General features: G+C 39.0%; 1 protein-coding gene across 3 annotated transcripts in view; it reads right to left on the reverse strand.

Annotated features, from left to right (window-relative positions):
- The window catches only part of LOC132817046 (activin receptor type-2A), a 144,704-nt gene that overhangs the window by 30,798 nt on the left and 92,931 nt on the right, over window positions 1-20,975 (reverse strand). For all 3 annotated transcript variants that reach the window (XM_060827104.1, XM_060827105.1, XM_060827103.1), the window contains exons 2-4: window positions 19,271-19,478; window positions 18,962-19,071; window positions 11,436-11,590 (exon numbers count right to left, since the gene is read on the reverse strand). In XM_060827104.1, the coding sequence (XP_060683087.1) occupies window positions 11,436-11,590; window positions 18,962-19,071; window positions 19,271-19,478 (473 nt within the window). The remainder of the gene's footprint in view (window positions 1-11,435; window positions 11,591-18,961; window positions 19,072-19,270; window positions 19,479-20,975) is intronic.

Genomic DNA, 20,975 nt, shown 5'->3' on the forward strand with positions numbered 1-20,975 from the left:
TATTTGGTAGCATAAAACTATTGGCAACAAAGATTTTCAAAACTATGCACCAAAAAAATAGTGGATCTATTACGATTCAACTGAAATTTAAAAGGTTACGTTAAATTGAGAATTTATCGCATTTCATTGCAGTTGAAGTCAAAATAGCAACATTACAAGTTTTCTTTTAATAGAAATGCAACGTAACTATTTCAGTCAAAGTACGATACAACTGTTTTAGTCAACTATGTTTATAAATTTTGTTTATAATGACCAGATTCAATACTTCACACTGAAAATAGAATGACTTGCTTCATACAGCAGTGTTACAGTCAAAAGAAAAATCTCCCTTCAATACTACAGATAATCTAAATTCTAAAAACTTTAAGGAATCTAAGTTAAACTTATCTTACCTCTATCTCTATATGAAAGGCATGCTTGAGAAAAGGAAAGCGAAAAAAATTACTATTTGGACAAAGCATGAAGCCAAAACAGATAGAAGTAGGTTAAGCTGATGATGAATGCTCTAGAAGGGACATGACATTATGTTATAGTCTGTCAAATGTCAGTAGCTGACACAAAATTCAAAATCTGCAAGACTAAAGCATGCTCAGTTATACTTGTATACAGTAATGCTTTCTACAGGTATACACCAGAGCACACCAAGTTAAAAAAAATCAAAAGCTTTGAAGATATTGGGAATTGATTAAATGGGCAACATTATTTCATAGACCTAATGTGACCCTTGGTCCAAGTGAATCGCTGGGTAGCCCATACTGTGTGAAGAAAGCTACTAACTCCTCTGCCACCTTTTTTGCCTTGATATTCCACAATGGAATTGCCTCCAGAAATCTGGTAGACAAATCCATTATGGTTAACAAGTACTGGTTCCCACTTTTAGTTCTCAGGAGGGGACCTGCACAATCAATTTTAACCTGCACAAAAGGCTCTTTAAATGAGAGAATTAGCAACACAGGTGCTGGGTTTAGTACCACCTGTGGCTTACCTATCATTTGATATGTATGACAAGTTCAGCAAAAGTTAACTATATCCTTGTGCGTTTCAGGCCAATAAAAATGTTTTTGTGCCTTAGTCGGAGATTTTCATACCCTGAGGTGACCTCCTACAGGTAGTTCATGTGCTATCCGTAACACCTCCTGTCTGTATGCTATCAGCAACACAACTGGTGTACTGACTCATTTCTCCTCTGCAGTAACCCATTATGGTCTCCATTTCCGTCTGAGGATTCCAGCTTTCAGTTAATAACTTTCCGAAATGTTCTCTCCCTCCTTTTCAGAGTACACATCCACATACATACCTCTTATTATCGTATCTTGTTGTTACAAGTCTCTTAGCCTTTCAGGACAAAACACTTCTGTCTAACCCTCTGCCTGTTCACGTTTTTCCTGCACCGTTACATCAAACAGAGGATCAGCAAACTGAACCTCAACTTCTTCGTCTTTCTCTTTTCTTTTCACTTCGTACTGTGATTTATGATAGTGGGATCTGGATACCACACAGTCTGGAAAAATACCAGGATATTTCTGTTTTAACTCCTGTTTCTTGGTGTTCTCCACAACAAGGGGTGTCACGCTGACCTTGGTACCTGCCAAATCATTCCCAAGAACAAACTGAATTCCTGGAACCGACACTCTGTCAATCCCAATGCAACTTCCCCAGTCTTGAGTTGGCACTCCAACCTGATCTTACATAGGGGAATGCTAAATTTCTGTCCATCTATCCCACAAACTATCACACACTTGGGCAACAGATCAGAAAGAGTGCATATTCGCTCATCCCTTACTATTAGCAACTTGTTATATCCTGTATCTATCAAAATTATAACTTACTGTCCTTCTCCCCATTCAGTGTAAACATTACACGCAGAGGCTAATTCTTTGGAGAATTTGGAGTGTGGCAAATACCTCACTCGCTCTGCCTACCAGTTTAGTCCGCACTAGCATTACCCATAAATCCTCAGACCACTCCACCCGCCTAGCCAATTCTTCAAATGAAAAAGAAACGGCTTCAATATCTTTTTCATCAAAATGTGGCAGAGTTTTGACATATCTGTATATATCATTACCTTCTCTTTTAAATTTCCATCCAGTTAATTTGACCTGGCTGACTAAGTCTCAACTTCAACTTCAAACTCTTCCTGCTCAGCTAAGAACCTGGTCTCTCTTTCTTTTTCTTCTCTTTCTCTCCCATTCTTCTCTCTCTTTGCTCAGCCAAGAACCTTCTCACTCTTTCTCTCTCCTTCTCTCTTTCCTCTCTCTCTCTCCCCTTGTTTATCATCTAACTCCATTTTCCTCAATTGTAATTTAAGTTTTTCTACCTCTACTGAACTTGTCTGATTCTCTGATACACCTAATTGTACAATTACAATATCAGCTTTACTTTTGCCCTTGGTTAAACCCAAATCTAACTTACGTTGTAATTCTAAAAAAGTATGGCCTTTTTCTTTCCTTCTGAACTTTCTTGGCAAATCTGAGAATCATCTTCAAATCAGAATGTTTTAGCAATTTTAAAAGCCATTTCTCACTTTTAATTTGATCAACCTCAAGTCACCAAAATTAAACTAATTGTCTCACCTGCATTTTATTTAAGGATCTAGGACACTAACTTGCAAGTGTTTAAATCTGTTAAGATTCAAATCTGTCTAAACCAGTTCAAATCATAAATCCAAGACCCAAATTGCAGACAAAAGCCCCCAAACCATTCAAATCTCAACAAGGATACACCACCTGTTACGACACGAGGTAAACACCCCCCCAATAATTTTAAACCAGCAACACAGAAAGGAGTTATCTGTGAAAATTCAAGAGGCCAAGAACTATTTCAAGTAAAAATTAACAAATTTATTTCTTAAAGTATAACAGAGAATAATTAACTAATAACTATTTACAACTCCGTCCCCTGACCTATCCTTTACTTTCTCTTCTATAGTACTAGTCCAATAAAACCCTCAATTAAGATTTACTGAAAAATGCAAATTTCAAAACCAGCGAGCTGTCGAATCTTCTCTTTGCAGATTTGCTCTCCAGGTTGGTGTCAATGTTTTTTCCTGTGTAAACTCCTTCTCTGGACACGTACCTCAGACAGTTCTGACTAGTAGTCTACATTTGTTGGTCTTTTGGCAGTTCTCTCCAAACTGTTCAATTTTTCCTGGTCTTACACCCCTAAAGCATTGGATTGTGTAATTGGCTTTTAATATTGTCAATAAACTAAATTCAACCTTGATTGGTGTTTGGTATTTTTTTGGAGTATAATTTAAACTGATTGACCTAATTCAAATTTGTTTCTGTCTCCCGGCATCCAGCTACACTAGCTGTGAGCCTTTAACTTTCTTAAAGGTACAGTACACCCACATCTTCATAACAATGGGCAAATGCTTCAGTTAAAACAGCACAACATCTGATTGCAGATGCATGTTCTCAAAATGCTTTTCAGAGTCTTGTTTGCTGACGATCACATCACTATGCTGCCACTACACATTTCTGCATTTAAAGCAGAAGTGTGGTCTTCGTAGCAATGCCAGCAATATTAAAACCAACAATTCTGTGACTCAACTAAACAGTCGCTGTCTAGCATTCCCCAAGGGAAAAAGCAAAATGAGACATACTCAAAACACCCCTGATTTGAAGTAAGCTTCAACGTGATGGGTCCTGTTACTGAAGCCAAGCAGTATGCTCTTAAGAAAACTCTGAAGTCAGTCAGAGCCACTCAAAGTAAAGTCCAACTAATTGCTATACAGTGCACAAGTGAATACAAGTTACAGTTGTGTCTATAATGCTAACATATTAAGATTCTCTTCAACATGTGAAATATGAAGGATCAAGAAAGCAACAGGTCCATCAACAAAGAAAATGGCTCGACTGAAATCAATGAAAAGGGGAAATCATCAATGACTGCAATAAACAGTTAGATGGTTAGACCATGACCTTAAGGCATTCTCTAGGAAAAGCACTCTTACTAAGGCGAGACACCTCAGAAAGTCTCTCTGTCGTATTAGAGTTGGACATGATATCCATAGTTTGGAAGCTTGGCAACTGACCTTCTTGGCACAAGCAAAGCTTCAGTTAAACCAGCACAACTGCAGTATCGGCAAAAATTTTTCAGTTTCTGTGGGAGGGTAGGGACAGTGCTCTAAAAAATACATGATGCAAAGGTTGTGACCCTGTAATAGAACCAAGGGCATCTGAATAATCCGAACAATTAACAATCATGGAATCATTTCTCTGCTCAGCACTGTGCAAAAGGTGTTTTTCTGTTTTGCTCTCATCAGACTGCAGATCATGGCTGAACACGTTTATGCCAAACTTCAAGATGGTTTCACAACACGAAGGTCTGACTTTAACATGATCTTCTTAGGCTGGCAACAGCAATGCCGGGAACAAAGAAGACTACATTCCTTCATCAGTCTCAACAAGGCATCCAATCATATGAACTGCAGTAATTTATTTAAGCTGCTTGAGAAAATTGGCCACTGCCCAAGCTAGTTAATGCCTTTTCTATGACATGGTGAAGAACAAGATCAGTTAAGACAAAACAACACAAACCCCTTTGAAATTCACACGAGTCAAAAAGGGTAGCATTCAAACACTGACTCTCAGGCATGTTCTTCTCTTTGCTGCTGCCATGTGCCTTCACATCTACAGGCCTACCTACTTAAAATAGTAAAACTGTTCAACCTTGCCCAACTAAAATCCTAGACAATAGTGTGTCAGGTTCACAGCACAGCTGCTAATGCTACAATAACATACCATGCCTGCAGCAGCAAAAGGGAGCTTGGTTTGACCATCAGCATGAGGAAAAAAGCTGGGAATTGCATCATTGCCAATAACCGATTGACAATGTTATGCTGCAGATTGCGATAGCCATAGGATACAGGTTGTTCGGCAATAACACAACAGCTGTGCTCCTCTGCAACCTCACGCTATAGAAAATCCACCATAGAAAACTACTATGGAAAATCGCACTGTAGAAGATCACCAATAGGAAATCACTATACTCATTCAGTAGAAAGTTTCCATTATCCAAACAGTGTCCACAATTGGTCAATTGCACGCACGCTGACGAAACACACATTATAGCAGAATGACCTACCTGTACCTAAACTCCACAATCTGCCACTTGATGCTGTTACGTCATATCAAAGCCGAGAAAGAGTGTAGAATCTGACTGACATCATCTAACTGCGATCTACCAAGCCAGCACACCAGTGCACTTTTCTGCAGTGGTGAGACCATGATAGCAAGGAGAAAAGTCTGAACAGTTTTTACTTTTGCTGTCTCAAATGTATCTTTGGCAGGACCAAAATCACAAACAGAGATCCTGCTGCTCGTTAGTTCCATCAGTACACTCTTATTGCTAAGCTAAAAACAAAACCTTCAACAGCTCAGCTTGTTCAGCAGATATATGACGCCCATATACCCAAGGACCTTCTGTACAGTGAACTGATGACTGGGTCATGATATCCTGGATATTTATGTTTGTACAACAAATGACATCTGCAGTGGAAATGCAAGCATGGTGGTTCCTGACATTGAAACTGGGAGACGTTCACCTATAGCAGTGACGTCTAGAATATAATTGATCAGAAATGCAGTGGAAGAGATGTGCAGAAACAAAAAAAAATTAGCTACTCAAAGTAAACAGAAATCAGCAAATTATACACATTCCTTACCCACTGTTTGATCTACAATAAATACAGGAAAAATTGCCATGCCACAGTAGAGTTTGTGAGCCATACCAGACCATGATAACAGAATTGACCAATCAACAAACTACTATCTTACAAGATTGATGGCTGCTACACAGCACAATTCTTCAATTTTGATGGACCAGAAAGTTGTGAGTTTGTGAATTGCAGGATCTGTTCAAGATCTATCAGATTTAGCACAGTGAATTTTCTAGATAATGCAATGGTTGGTACACTGTGGATAATCACAAAATTATATGTCAGAGTCTTTTCCCTCTAGCGTGGTGCAGTGGCTATTCCAATCAACATGGTTGTGGACAAATGCTGGCCACCAGGTGAACTGCTGACGGCAATTTCAACAAGGTTTTTCTCTCATTGGTTTCCGCATCACCACAGGCCTCTCTGACAAATATGTCCTTCAACATTCAGCTATCTTATTCATTACTGGTGTCAGTCCTGGTGACACGCAATATGAAGGAGTACAGATTCATCATCTGAGAGAGAACAGTGGGTGGTAATCAGTAGAAAGCTTTCTTGCTGATGTATGGCCTGATACCATGAGACCTCATGGAGTTTGGAGTCAATGCTGAGAACTCCCAGATCAACTCCCTATCGGCTACATAAATCACTGTATCACTGACTGTGCTGGATTTGGCCAGCTGGAGGAATAAAATATATCCGGGTTATAATTTTGTGCAAATGACTATGTCCGGCCGTTGCGAAGACTAACTTATAATTGTAAATTTATTCATTAAATTTAATTCCACCAAGTGCTATGGTGGGATCTAAACCAGTGTTACCATAACAATTGCCTGGACCTTGAGATTACTATTGCAGTAACATTAGCACTATATACCTCTCAGGTTAGGATGATGCAGTGACAGTCAATTATACAATTATGGAAAGATAATGCAGGCGTGTAGCGTTATACCTTGTGATCTGAACTAGGATAATACTTTTTTTTCCCACACATGCCCCCATTAGTACTTCTCTGGTCTTTCAACATTTACTGAAAGAAAGCCAGATATAAGTTGGTAAACTTCATTACCTCACAGAAAGCAAGTGACAGTACAAATTAACTGGCATAACAAAATCTAACTAAGTTTCAAATTCCATTTCTGGAAAAGAGGAATACTCAACCACAGCATCCTACATTAGTAAACTAACATTTCCACATTGATTTGGTGGTTCTGGCAAGTCCCATGCCAAGGCAAGTTCTCTTTTGAAATGCAGGGTCCCTTCCTAGACCTTAAATGGAATAGTCATCCTGATCTTCTGCCTAGAAGATATGACATGATCCTTCACTCAATCTCCAGTGTGTTCAGGAACCTGCAAGCCTGTTAATCCAGAAATATGTAACTCAACAACATATCACCCAGTGCTTTAAGGGGCTGGTCAAGGCCCATATCAACTCTAGCCTCCCACAATTCCCTGCAATTTGCCTACCGGGAAAACAGGTCCTCAGCAGACACCTTTTCCTTAGGTAAAAACAATGACTGCAGATGCTGGAAACCAGATTCTGGATCAGTGGTGCTGGAAGAGCACAGCAGTTCAGGCAGCATCCATCCAGCAACGAAATCAGTGCTGCCTGAATTGCTGTGCTCTTCTAGCACCACTGATCCAGAACCTTTTCCTTAGCCCTACACTCAAAAACATCTGGATAACAAAGACACCAATGTCAAGCTCCTACTCATTGAAGGCAGAGCTGTAGTCAACGCCATCGACGAATCTCAAAACACTGAGATCTAGGTCTCAGCTCCACCCTCTACAACAAGATCCTCAATTTCCTGACTACAATTAGTGAATATAGACAACAGCACCTCTTCCATGATAATGCTTAACACTGGCAACCCGCAAAGATGCATTCTTAGCCCCCATCATACTCCCATGACTGTGTAGCCAAATTCTGTACAAACACCAACAACAACTTTGCTAATGACACCATTATGGTAGGCTGGATATCAAACAGTGATAAATCAGAATACAAAAAGGAGATTAGAGTACTTGGCGTTGTAGTGCCATGATAACAATCTCTTTCTATCGATGTCAGCAAAACAAAAGAATGGATCACTGATTTCAAGAAGAAAGTAGAAGGATACGCCCCTATCTACATCAACGAGGCTGAAGTGGAGAGTGTCAAAAACGTCAAGTTCCGAGGAGTGACGATAACTAACAATCTGTCTTGTACCTCCCACATAAATGCAATGGTCAAGGCAGCACAGTACTGCCTCTTCTTCCTGAGGCAGCTTAGGAAATTCAGCATGTCCATAATGACCCTCACCAACCTTTACAGATGCCCCACAGAAAGCATTCTATCCATGTGCATAACAGTTTGGTACAGCAACCCCTGTGCCCAGGATCATAAGACAGTAGTGCGCATAGTCCAGACCATCAGAGAACACAATCTCCCGTCCATGGACTCCATTTACACTTCTTGTTCAAAGGGAAAAGCTGCTATCATCATCTAAGACCCCTCCGACCTCAGCAATGCTCCCTTCCAACCTCTTCCATTAGGCAGATGATTCAGCAAGTTGAACTCGAAAACACAGATTCAAGAACAGCTATTTCCCTGCTGTTATTAGACTGCTGAATGAATTTCTCTAACTTCAAATAACGTTGATCTTGCCAACACTAATCTTGCTTTGTGCACCTCGTGTAAAGCCGTAACCTGTATACCTCGCTCTGTAGCCCCATGATGTGTATGTCCTTGCTTATTAAAGATTGCCTGTACTGCTCGCAAAACAGAATTTTTCGCTGTACTTCGGTATGTGCGTCTGCAAAAAAAATCAGTCAAATCAAATCAAGAATATAATGTCTGAAAGATGACCTACTGCTAGTTTGAAATTAAATGATAACAATTTACTGCACAGAAACTGGTCCAAAAAAAAAGCTCGAGTTGTGATACTTACCTTGAACGAAACTTAGTGACACAAGACAAACTATACGGATCTATTCCTGTCGTATTGTATAATAATAAATTTAAAATAAACACAGTAAGAAGTTATGTAGATATCCCAAAGTCAAAAGAAAAAAATCAAATCTAAACCTCATGACAAACATAGGTGAAGGAAATAATTTTTATGATTATGGATGTAGCTACAGTTCACCATTCTGAAAATATATTCAATTGATTTTGCAAACAGCAGAGGGCACTAACTCATAACACTAGTTGTAATAGTCTCAAAAATGGCTAAGTTCCGGTAATTTGATACATCAGAAAAACACATACACCAGTCTATGATTTAAAAATTCCAACATTGTCAGACAGTCTTGCCAAAGCATCTACATTTGAAACATTAACTGTTAAGAAAAGAAATGACAAAAAAAAACAATGTTCCATCTCTTACAAATATTTTAGTTTTGGATTTTTCATTCCAACATTAGTCAGCATTTTCTTTTTATTGATAGCCAAAGTTTTATTTCTGGGTTTACTGGTCCAAGTAGTACTATAATGCCTTTATTCCAGGACTGTCTAAAATGAGGATGACTTGCTTCTAATCCAGTTTGGTGGATTCCCAGATGGCCGATTGTACAATGGACCTATCTTTAGACTCTGCAAGGATTGCCTGGCCATGTGGATAGATGAGCTTTTGAAAGGTTTGTGTTCACTCTTTCCAATGTCTTGACTTTACCTCAGTGTTCCCGATGAAATTTTGTGTCCCCTACACTTTCTTGGATAGTTCTATTCCACTTTCATCAGCTGGGAGACAGAGCCTCCCATTAGTTAAGAGTTAGATATCTTCAGGATGCTTTGATGGAAAATCTAAAGTATTTCTGTTGTCTGCTAGACAGTCTGTTGCCCAAACAAGGTTTGAGTTGCCCTGGGAGTCCCTTCTCAAGCATGCAGACAACACATCCTGCCTAGCAGAGCCGGTTTTGTGTGATCAGCACCTCAGTGCTATGCACAGTGGCTTGGAAGAATGCCTTTCTGGCTACTCAATTTGGAATGCCTTGCAAAGACACCACTGGTCAGTTACTGACTTCCAGTATGTGAATGACACTTGTAACAGCACTCACTCAGGAACACAGTTCAGGTCATTGTCAACATGTCCCCTGAATCAAATGAGAAAATTTACCTCTTATAAAACCCATGGAAAACCTCATCCAACCAGAACCCACAGCACACCTTACACTATCAAGTGAGACAGACAACTAGATCACAGGAAATGTGGGCCACAGAGTAATTTTCTTTCGATGAGCGCAGACTGGATGAAAAAGTTCATCACTGCCTCCAAAGCATCAGTTCTGCTTTTAGCTGACTGAGTAAATGAGTATTCCAGAATCAGAATCTTAAACTTGAAACAGGAGCCATGGTTTATAGGCTGCAGTGATCCCCACATCATTTTATGCTTTGGAGGCTTGGATATGCTATAGTAGGCATTGCACTGTACTGGAAGAGTAAGTATTGCTTACTCTTTGTTGTTGCCTCCACAAAAGATTAAGGCTGAGCAAATTAGACAAGGTTAAGATTGTGGGTGCTCACTATCCACACACAAAATGTGGATACGTGGTACCAAACTTGTGCTTTCTAAGTTATGCTGATTCTACTCAAGAAGAAGGGAGTGCGAATTAGACTTTGCTATTATTCAGTCATAAATCTGTCCTTTTAAGGTTGATAGCAAAATTATGCTGAATGCAGGAGTAGGGACAGAGATCACTGGTTGTGGTATTGTTCCTGGCTGAGACTCTAAGCCCAAATGAGCTAAAGTGAAGCTTGAAAGGGATCAGAAAGATTTAGAAGCATGTTGCCAGGGTTGGAATGTTATAAGGAGAGGCTGAATAGGCTGAGACTATTTTCCTTGAGGCATTGGAGACAGAGGGATGACACTATAGAAGTTTGTAAAATCATGAGGGGCATGGATCAGGTAAATAGACAAGGTATTTTCCTCATTGTGGGGGATTCCAAAACTAGAAAGCTTTAGGTTTAAGGTCAGAATTGAGAGATTTAAAAGGGATCTAAGGGACAACTGTTTCACACAGGATGGTGCATGTATGGAATTTACTGCCAGTGGAAGTGGTGGAGGCTGGTACAATTATAACACCTAAAAGGCATTTCAATGGGTATATGAATAGGGAGGGTATTTGGGCCAAATGCTGGCAAACAGGACTAGATTTATTTAGGATATGCAGTTGGCATGGTCGAGTTGGACCTAACGGGCTGTTTCCATGCCATACAGCTGTGACTCAGCAGTTGCCCACCAGTGCTCCAGGCCCCAGCCGTTGGTCCTGCCGTAACCATTCCGGGTCATGGCTAAATGATAATCAGTTCAATTCAAATTCACAATAAATCATTAACTGTATGAATACACTGAAGGTAACGGAAGGACAGGAATGGACTAAATCAGTCCTCTGTTTGTTTTCCATGCAATACGAGCTTGGTTGAGCTGTATGTTAATTGTTTCCTTGGAACCATATTCTCTATAACTTTCAAATCTGGTTAAAACCATGAAATATTTCGAGGGAAAAAGGACTATGAAGCAACAGATTAATGAAGCCAAAAGATTTCAAGTCCTTTAGTAAAGTGTGGAGCTCTACTTGTCATTAAGCTGGTATCCAAGTTTAGCGGGTAAACAATTTTGTTTGTTAATAGATGATGCTCCATTCCAGAATTACAAATAAGCATTCTGAATAGGCAAAAATCAAGGTTAGACTCATTAGTTGGCAAAACTACTCTTAAAAAAAATACAATTCCAGTATATGTTATGCATTCGAGTTAAAAAAGATGAATTGATGAGGAGACTTTGAGCTATACCTGAGTTGGTACAAGTACTGGTGGATATGCCAATTTGTGATGCCTATACATCCAGAAAGAGAACAACACAACAACAGCAAACCCCATGATGGGTACCAGTGAATATAGCAAAATGGTCAACAGCGGAGGCCTTGATGGGACTGGATTTGATGTTGCTGTAGAGGAAAAGAAAACATAATTAGACATTTCGGAGTTATGTCACCCAGACAACAATTCTAAAGATTTAAACCACTTCATTAATGGTTATAACATTGGATTGAACTAGATTTGAAATTCTATTTTTAAAACAAGAATAGTTAAGTGTCCCATTTCAGTTACTATATATTTCTTCAGCCTCAATAAAATTACTAATTGTGAACGTTAGATAACAAATTTCAGTTGTGTACAAATATAAACAGTGGAAGAATTTGTTTTAGCATGACAATTCAATTAGCAATAATAGTTACAGAACACAGTATATCCAATCTATAGAATCTAAGCAAGAATCTAATGTAGTGATTGCCTAACATTTTCCCAATGTGACCCCACTTCACGACTTGAAAATTGTTGTCGCCCAAAGTAAGAACTGAGAGCATGGTGGGGGGTGGGAGAAGGTGAAACTATAAGAAAAGGCCTGTATTTGGTAAAGTTAAGGGAAGCACATTTATTAAAACTCAGGGAGAGCTTCCAAGCGACTATTGTTGCCCAGAGCTAGCAACCCCAATTGGGTCCCACACAATTTCACTAAGTCCGGATTTAATACATGGAATTTAGTTACTGAAAATTGGATATGACTTGATTTTAAGGCATCTGATATTAGTCTAAGAAACAGCGATAGCTCAGGTGGTATAAAGTTTTATTTCCTTAAACAATTCCTGAAATAGCACAAATTTGAGGTGCCTTCTTATTCTAATAGCTTGTCTAGAATTAGCATACCTTTAATTTCGCCAACAAGCCCTTCTCAGCAGGGTGTGATTTGCTCTTCATTCACGCTAACCACTTTTGCTATCAAATTAGACTTAATGTGCATGAATACAATCAACATTTGCATTTGTTTTTCAGTGAGAGAAAAATAGAAAACTGAGGAGACCCTAATTCAAGGTACAAGAACTCAATTTCAATTGGCAATTTTTTTTCCCACAACACCACTATTTAGTGACAGTTGGAAAAGTCAAAAAGGTAAACAAATTAATTCTGTACTTTTTTGAGGAGAGAACTTGGCTCTTCATTTTCTGAAAATTAAGAATGAAGTTGCAAAAGCAAATCATGTTACTGCAAAGCATTTCATGTGATTTAATAATCACCAAATGCCAACCAAAATGCAGAACTGAATTCTAATATAAACATCTGCTGAACAAAGCTTATTGGTAGTACATGTTTAAACCAAACAATCCCTGGCATTTCAAATTCATAAAACAATATACTGGAAGAACACCAAGTTCCACAATTAAAAATAGAAATACACATTTCTGAATGATGCAGAATCAGATGCTAAATTATTGAGACCTTCAGCTTGTTAATATCATCCTTGTTAAAGGTTCTTGTTCAAAAGGTATATAGTTTCCATAAGTATGTCACATTCCATAGAAATCAAAAAATCTGTACTTTATGTGATCTGGATTTCAGATAACATAGCCTAAATATTTACAGTTGCGGAAATCTACACTTTGGAATATACACACACATACAACTTAGGAGCAGGAATAGTCTTTTTGGCAGTTGAGATTACTCCACCATTCAAAAAGTTCGTGATTGATCTGATTGTGACCTCAACTCCCTATTCCCATCTACCGCTGATAGCCCTGCTCCCATGTTAGCCACAAGACCCATTTGCAAAACCTGATATATGCTGAAAATGTGTTGCTGGAAAAGCGCAGCAGGTCAGGCAGCATCCAAGGAGCAGGAGAATCGATGTTTCAGGCATGAGCCCTACTTCAGGGCCTTTCCTGAAGGGCTCATGCCTGAAACGTCAATTCTCCTGCTCCTTGGATGCTGCCTGACCTGCTGCACTTTTCCAGCAACACATTTTCTGCTCTGATCTCCAGCATCTGCAGTCCTCACTTTCTTCCAAAACCAGATGTATACCAACTAATACTGAAATGTAGAACATATAAAAGTGATACTGTGCAGTCGAACATAATAATAAATATACACAGAACTCTAACATGAAATAATCTATTCTTTTTCAAGAAACACAATATCACAGATGCTATAAACCTAAACTAAAAAGAGAAATTGTCGAAACCACCTCAGTAGTTCAGACATCATCTGTGAGAAAAGAAATAGTCAACATTTCGGTTAATGGATATGCAATCCAAAGCTGAAAAAGGTAGTGAATAGATTTTTAGGAAGGTGAGAGTGGGACAAGGGCAAAGGAAGGTCTGCGACATGCTGAAGACAGGACTGAGTGAATGACAGAACAGTTAGTTTTACAGAGCCAAAAGGGAAGGTGATACAGCAAGGAACAAGGAAACAAATGACCGACAGTGCAAGAATGTTGCTGGAAAGTAAAAAGAAGCAAAAATCCACTGAGAACATGACATGACACATCAATAGTTATTCACTACGAGAACAGTATTGGGTCAATCAACTTGAAAGGTCAACTCTGATTTCTCTCCACAAATGCTGCCAGACCTGCTGAGCTTTTCCAATTTTTTTTTGTCTGTGATTTACAGCATCCACAGTTCTTTTGGTTTCCAAAATATATGCACAGTTACACTTTTTAATTTGAGGAAGTACAACAAATCAAATGACAAATTGTTCAGAGAGACCAAGTTCAACCAGGAAACCAGGTGGGACTATATGAAAGGAAGAACTGGAAAGCTCCTGTGGTGCAGTGGTAGTATCCCTGCCTTCGAGCCAGGTGGCCTGGGTTCAAGCCCCACCTATTCCAGGGGTTTGTAATAACATCTCTGAACAGGATGATTAGAAAAACAAAAATAGCCCTCAGGCTGCCCTAAAGTGAGATGTATGTGCAGAGAGTTTGAGCCTCCGTGCTGAAGTAATGATTAGGGTGGGAACTGGAAACTTTGCACACAAGCATTTTGTTCCATTGATAAGGTGCTCCATATGCAAGATCAAATGCTTTGAAGTGCAAAAGTTAATCAGCGTACAACTTCAATGCAAATTAGAAACGCAATTAGATCATTTAAACAGTTTGAGGAGCAGGGATAGTCTCTTGAACCAACTCCATGGCCAAATAAACTGCAGCCTTAACTCCACTACTTCCCATAATCCTCATTTAACTGGCAGATCTAAAGCTGAATATCTTTAAAGCTGAGTTTCCACTGCTCTCTAGAGAACAGAATTACAAGGATTAAGGTTTATTTGCTGTGAAAATAGATCTTCCAGGATCTCACATAATAGGAAAAGTCTACCACCATGTAATGATTTTTAATCCTTTGGACATGTTATCACATCCCTCCAGTTCAGGTGGGACTTAAACCCAGGCCTCAGGCCCTGACATTCAGACATCAGTAGTGCTACAAGATCCCTCATTGTCAGCTCCTTTTTTCTTCAATAAGATGTTACAAGATTCAAGATGCTGGGTAAACCAAGATGGAGGACAGGAAAATTTTCTGGCTATAACAGGCTGCTCCTTTTTTGAGGTATTTTAGGTGTTAGAGGTGATTTCCTCGAACTCTAGGAGCAGCATTACTGTTTATATGCTGTTGCATTATTTTGGAACTTTGGAGGAAAACAAAGTCATAACAACAGCACTTGTAAAAGGAGAAGAACAGGGGAAGCAGATGGTGAGGACAGAGGGCGAGGGCGAGGGCAACCCACATTGCTAACTGACAAGAGTTTACAGTTACTGCCTTTGCTGTTGAATTCATGTATCACTAGACATGGGAGTGCGTCTAGTAAAATTAAAAGAGTGAACTTCACAACGTATCTTGAAGGAACCTATCTGGGAGCGGTCACAACATAGAACGAGACAAGTGGATTTTCCAAGGTTGGAGGATTTGAGCTATAGGAAGAGGTTTAATAGGCTAGGACTGTTTCCCTGGAGCGTCAGAGGCTTAGGGGTGACCTGATAGAGGTTTATAAAATCATGAGGGGCATGACTAGATTAAGAAGTCAGAGGAGTCTTTTCCTTGGGGTGGGGAAGTCCAGAACTAGAGGGCATAGGTTTAGGGTGAGGGTGGAAAGATATAAGGGGCAACTTTTTCACTCAGAGGATGGTACATGTATGGAGCCAGCCGCCAGAGGAAGTGGTGGAGGCTAGTACAATTGTAACATTTAAAAGGCATCTGCATGGATATATGAATAGGAAAGGTTTGGAGGGATATTGACCAGGTGCTGGCAGTTGGGACTAGATTGGGTTGGAATATCTGTTGACATGGATGAGTTGGACCGAAGGGTCTGTTTCCGTGCTGTACATCTCTATGACTCTAAAGTGGCATAAGGATCAGGCTATGGGCCTAGTGTAGAAAAGTGAGACTTGTGCAAATCGTAATATATTTTTGGTGGTACAGACTCGAAGAACCAAAGGCCTCTTCTGCACTCTATGGTTCTAAGATCAACTCTCAATCTATTAAACACCCAACTTACTCAATGTTTCTCCATAAGACAAACCTTTGTTCCAGGATCAGAACATTGAGCTGTGTGCAATACAAGTATGTCCCTCTTTAAATAAAAGGTAACAGAAACTGCACATAGTCCTCTAGAGTTGTCTCATTGCAGAAAAGCTGCTCTCCATCAATACCCTTTTCTATTTGAAATAAATGTCAACATTTAATTTGCTTTTCTAATTACTTTTTTTCCTGGAACAGTGAACGTGATAGCCCAAGAGAATTACAAATATATATCTTTAAGAGTAGTGAGCTCCCCTTCATGGAAAGAAGCCTGGAGAGCTGGCAAGACAACGCTGGAACCACTATTTAAATGCTATGCAAAAGGCAGGTGTACTGAGAATCCAATGACTGTTTAACCTTCTCAAGTCCTCAACTGAAAGGCAGGTCTGTGATAATTATTTGCTGAACCACATCAAAGTGCCTTTTTTGAAAAATACAGGTATGGTAAAGATAAACATTTTGGGGAGTTGTCAATGAATTGAAATTTGACTGAACAAGCTACATTAAATACTGTTGCGACAGGAGCAGGTCAGAAGATTGAAATCTCCTAACACCTTAAAGCCTGGCGACCATCTACAAGGCACAAGTCAATAGTGTGATGGAATACCCCCCCACTTGCCTGGATGAGTGCAGCTCCCAACACAAGTAGTTTAATACTATCCAGGATAAAGCAATCTGTTTGAATGGCACCACACCCACATTCACTCCCTTCACCACTGCAACAAGATAGCAGCACTGTGAACCATCAATGAATGTACTGCAGAAAATCACCAAGGTTCCTTAAACAATATATTCCGAACCTATAACCACAACAATCTAAAAGGACAAGAGCAGCAGATAATGGCCATATGCCATCTTGACTTGGGAATGTTAACAGCTAAGTTATGCTAATCACATCATTAAACATATTGTTTAGTTTTGTCAAGTCAGAGTCCTGGAACTCCCTCCCTAACATAAATCGTGCACGTACCTGCATCAAATGGACTACAGCAACTCAAGACGACTGTTCACTTCCACTTCCTCAGCATCAACTAGAGGCAAGCAATAAATTCTGGCTCTGCCATCAAAGCAGGCTCGAAGTCTGCCTCAGCCAGAATGAGGTTTGAACCTCATTAAAATAAAAGCAAATTACTGTGGATGCTAGAATCTGAAACCAAAAGAGAAAATGCTGGAAAATCTCAGCAGGTCTAGCAGCATCTGTAAGGGAAGAAAACAGCTGACGTTTCGAGTCTAACTGACCCTTTGTCAAAGCTGAACCCCATATTGTTGGTTTTAATCTAATCTATGTAGGAACTAGATGAAATAGGCAATTCAGCCCCTCAAGCCTGAACAGCCGATTAATATGATCTAATAGCCGTTTTGTCAACCAAGCTGAATCAGCTCACTTTTTATCCTTGACATTACTGGTCTATGTAATACAAACTTTAATCACTATATATTGAATAACTCTATTGTTTTTGTTGGCGCTTAATGTCACATTAATTTTCATACGATGAAGTTGAATCACATCAGAAAACAGTTTGCAAAGTTATAGCTAGAACCTGGAAGAAACCATAAGGAAGTGAACAGCTTTTAAAACATTTTTATGCATACCCTGCACCCCTACTCCAACTGAACTAATTTTTCTACCTTGCCCACATAAATGTCCGAGTACACTTTTTTAAACAAGTGAAAAATAGCCACGCATTTGTATGCATTGTTGGTCCTCATTTAAAAGTTGTCCCATTTAACGCTATTTTGTTTTAACATCATTTATTCTTTGAAAGAAAACAATAACAGAAATTGCTGGAAAAGCTCAACATGTCTGGCAGACGATTTACAGCATCCACAGTTATTTTTTCGATTTTTATTCTTTCAAGCCTTTTTTGTTTCAGTTCACCACTTTTGTTTTAGCATTAAGTACTATTTCAGCATGCCTCACAATTACAAAACAGTGCCCAGTACTATTTGGTCTGTATACTCAGACCAGCTTTCCCTCTTGACCTTCCTTCCCAGCCTTATTTCCTACTGTGATCTGCCCAGTTTCACCTCCCAGTTTATTCTGCCCAGTGATAGCTTGATTGTAAACTTAACGCCACCAATGAGTTTCGTTCTCCCACTCCGGGTCTCAATTCTTCCCTTTCTCTGGTCCACTCCTGGCCATCTCCCCTGGGCCTCATTCCTACCTTTAGAGTCCATGTTTGGTCCTCTCTTTTCTGCAGGCTGCTCTCTTAGATATTCATTTCCCTCTTGACTTAGTATGAAAATCCTGGGCTCCAACTAATGGTACACGTGAATCAGTGCCTATGGTCAAGGGCAAGCAGCCACACTAATCAATTTCTGCCACTAGATGGAGCTTAGTCAATCTAACATCACTGCAGATCATCATACTTTTAAATACATTCAGTGATTTCATTAAATTGCTAAATTTCTGCAATGATTAAAGTACAGGTGGTATTGTATTTCAGTTTAGAGGTTACTGATATATAGTTTTATCTTTTTTTCTACTAAGGAGGCCCTGCAGATGCTAATTCCACTCTTAACATTTCCCTTCCTCTAACCCTCAGCAAAGACTGGAGGTTGTTAAATGCACTACATAAATGTAAGTTTTTTTAAAAAAATTGGCTGTACATCATGTAAATAAGATTCAAATAAACATTAAGTCATTAAAAAGCACTGCATATTGGGCAGAGACAGCATCACTCCTATAAGGCAAAAGTAGTTTCATTGCAATGCACAGTATGTGTAAGATGCATTACGTTTCAAATTACTGAATGATAAAGCTTAGAATATTATAAATCTCCACCATTCCAAAAACAAGGTATGCAGTTTCTATTATATTTATTAATGAATATGAAGAAGAACTAACTGGACAATGACATTTAAACAAAATTTTCAAATTTGTACTTCAAGATTGTTCCTGCATCCTTCTATTCACATTGGATAATAATTTAAACATTTAACCATAAAGATTACAAAGGTAAAACTTACACGGCAGTTCCTGAATTATTGGGACATAAAAAAACTTCTCATTGCATTTGATGCCTTCGCAGCAGCAGAAGAATACTTCAGGGCTCTCTTTTGTTTCAACACATTCACCCCTATAAAACAAAATTACAGACTGATTTGATATTTGTTTGTTGCCAAGTGACCATAATGAATATTGAAAAAATTTACTTTTGCTGGACAATGCTTAAGTATAGGAGCTAAAATTTAACACTGCTAAAATTCAAAAGTATAGCTAACAGTTTTCTTAAAAAGGTACAAAAAAGGTAAAGACAGCAAATTATTATTGCATACTTGTCGTAGCAGTTCCAATCATCGAGCCAACAGCCTCGTTTTACAATTTCTATAGAGCCAGAATTGTTCTTCCACGTAGCAAAACAGTGTCGCCGTTTATCTTTTTCCCCATCACAGTGTTCAATCCCACTGAGATTTGTTCGGTCTTTCTCCCAGTCTGCATTATAGAAAATGCATACTTGCTTCTCAGATCGACCAAGGATTGCGCCTACAAGATGAAAAACAAGCTGGATTTGATACAGTTAATTCTACAGGGACATAATATTTTTAAAATCATTTTCACATCACAAACATTGGGCAGAACTAAACAAATGTAATGTTTAGGCCAGTTTAAAAGGCTGCACATTTGAGTTATTCCCCACTAGAACTGGGTAGCAAGTCACAATTATAACTCTACAAATAAAGAAATTATTTATTTGATGTATCATCACGATGATTAAAACTACAAAAGTAAATAATGAGAGAAAAGAACTCCAGATCATGCATATAAAAGATAAATGAAGAGACCATGTAATTTGACAGTCTTGCATAAAAAGTTTCTATATTTGAGGACCAACTTAAGTGCAACACAATGCAGTGCCACAATCAGAAAATTCCATTCCAAATTACCTACCTTTCTGAATGTAGTTAAGTGTCTTTATAATGATTAATTACAACATCTTTTAAACTAACAACATGAAACTGTATTTTTAAAAAGATTTGCCATGAGATTTCAGCTTCTCGCTTCACATAATTCACATACCAAATCTTGATTACGCTCTCTATAACCATATATTTCCCATTTCTTGGTTGGTTGTTGTGATCCTTTTATACTGTGATTGATGAGAATCAATGCAACTCAGTGCTGAGAATTCTACAATTAATTTCAGATTGAGAGTGTTAATATTCTAATTTCTTAGTGAGGCTTTCACTGAAGTAAATTACAAATTACCTGAATGGAATATCTAATCCTTAATTTGCAATTTTGACAGAAGAATTATGTAGAAAAATTGGTAGATAGAATACACTGAAAAAGATGAGAAGAATGATAACCTAGAAATAGCCATCAACACCAAAGATCTGCGAGCTACAGCAAGGACACCGGATAAAACAACATGAGAAGAGTAAGGCGAAGAGTGACATTACAGGACAACTTTGATTAGATTTAGATTAGACTTACAGTGTGGAAACAGGCCCTTCGGCCCAACAAGTCCACACCGACCCGCCGAAGCGCAACCCACCCATACCCCTACATTTACCCCTTACCTAACACTACGGGCAATTTAGCTTGGCCAATTCACCTGACCCGCACATCTTTGGACTATGGGAGGAAACCGGAGCACCCGGAGGACTGTGAGATAATTGATTGTTGAACTGATGCTGTTAAGGACTCAATTTTAACTACAGTAATTTTTGCAAAAGATTTCTAAACTAGTACAGGGAACATAAGAACTTAAGAGCAAAGGAAAGGGAGCTGCTGATTTGTAAGGGCAAAGGGCTTTTATTTTCTACACAACTCCAGTTTTTGTTAACAGTACAAGTTAAATAAGGTAGAGCAGCTTGGCCAAGTAGAATGCCCATTCCTTTGGCTTGCAGTGAGCTATGGGCACATCTCGTGACCTAGATGAACCCACATCCAGTAAGTGACACTGGTTGTACAAAGCTTAACCTCTGGAGTTCAGAGCTCAAATTCATTATGATGCAGCCTCATGAGACAGAGGTTACA

This window comes from Hemiscyllium ocellatum, chromosome 7, assembly GCF_020745735.1.
Source record: "Hemiscyllium ocellatum isolate sHemOce1 chromosome 7, sHemOce1.pat.X.cur, whole genome shotgun sequence".
NCBI classification, from domain to species: domain Eukaryota; kingdom Metazoa; phylum Chordata; class Chondrichthyes; order Orectolobiformes; family Hemiscylliidae; genus Hemiscyllium; species Hemiscyllium ocellatum.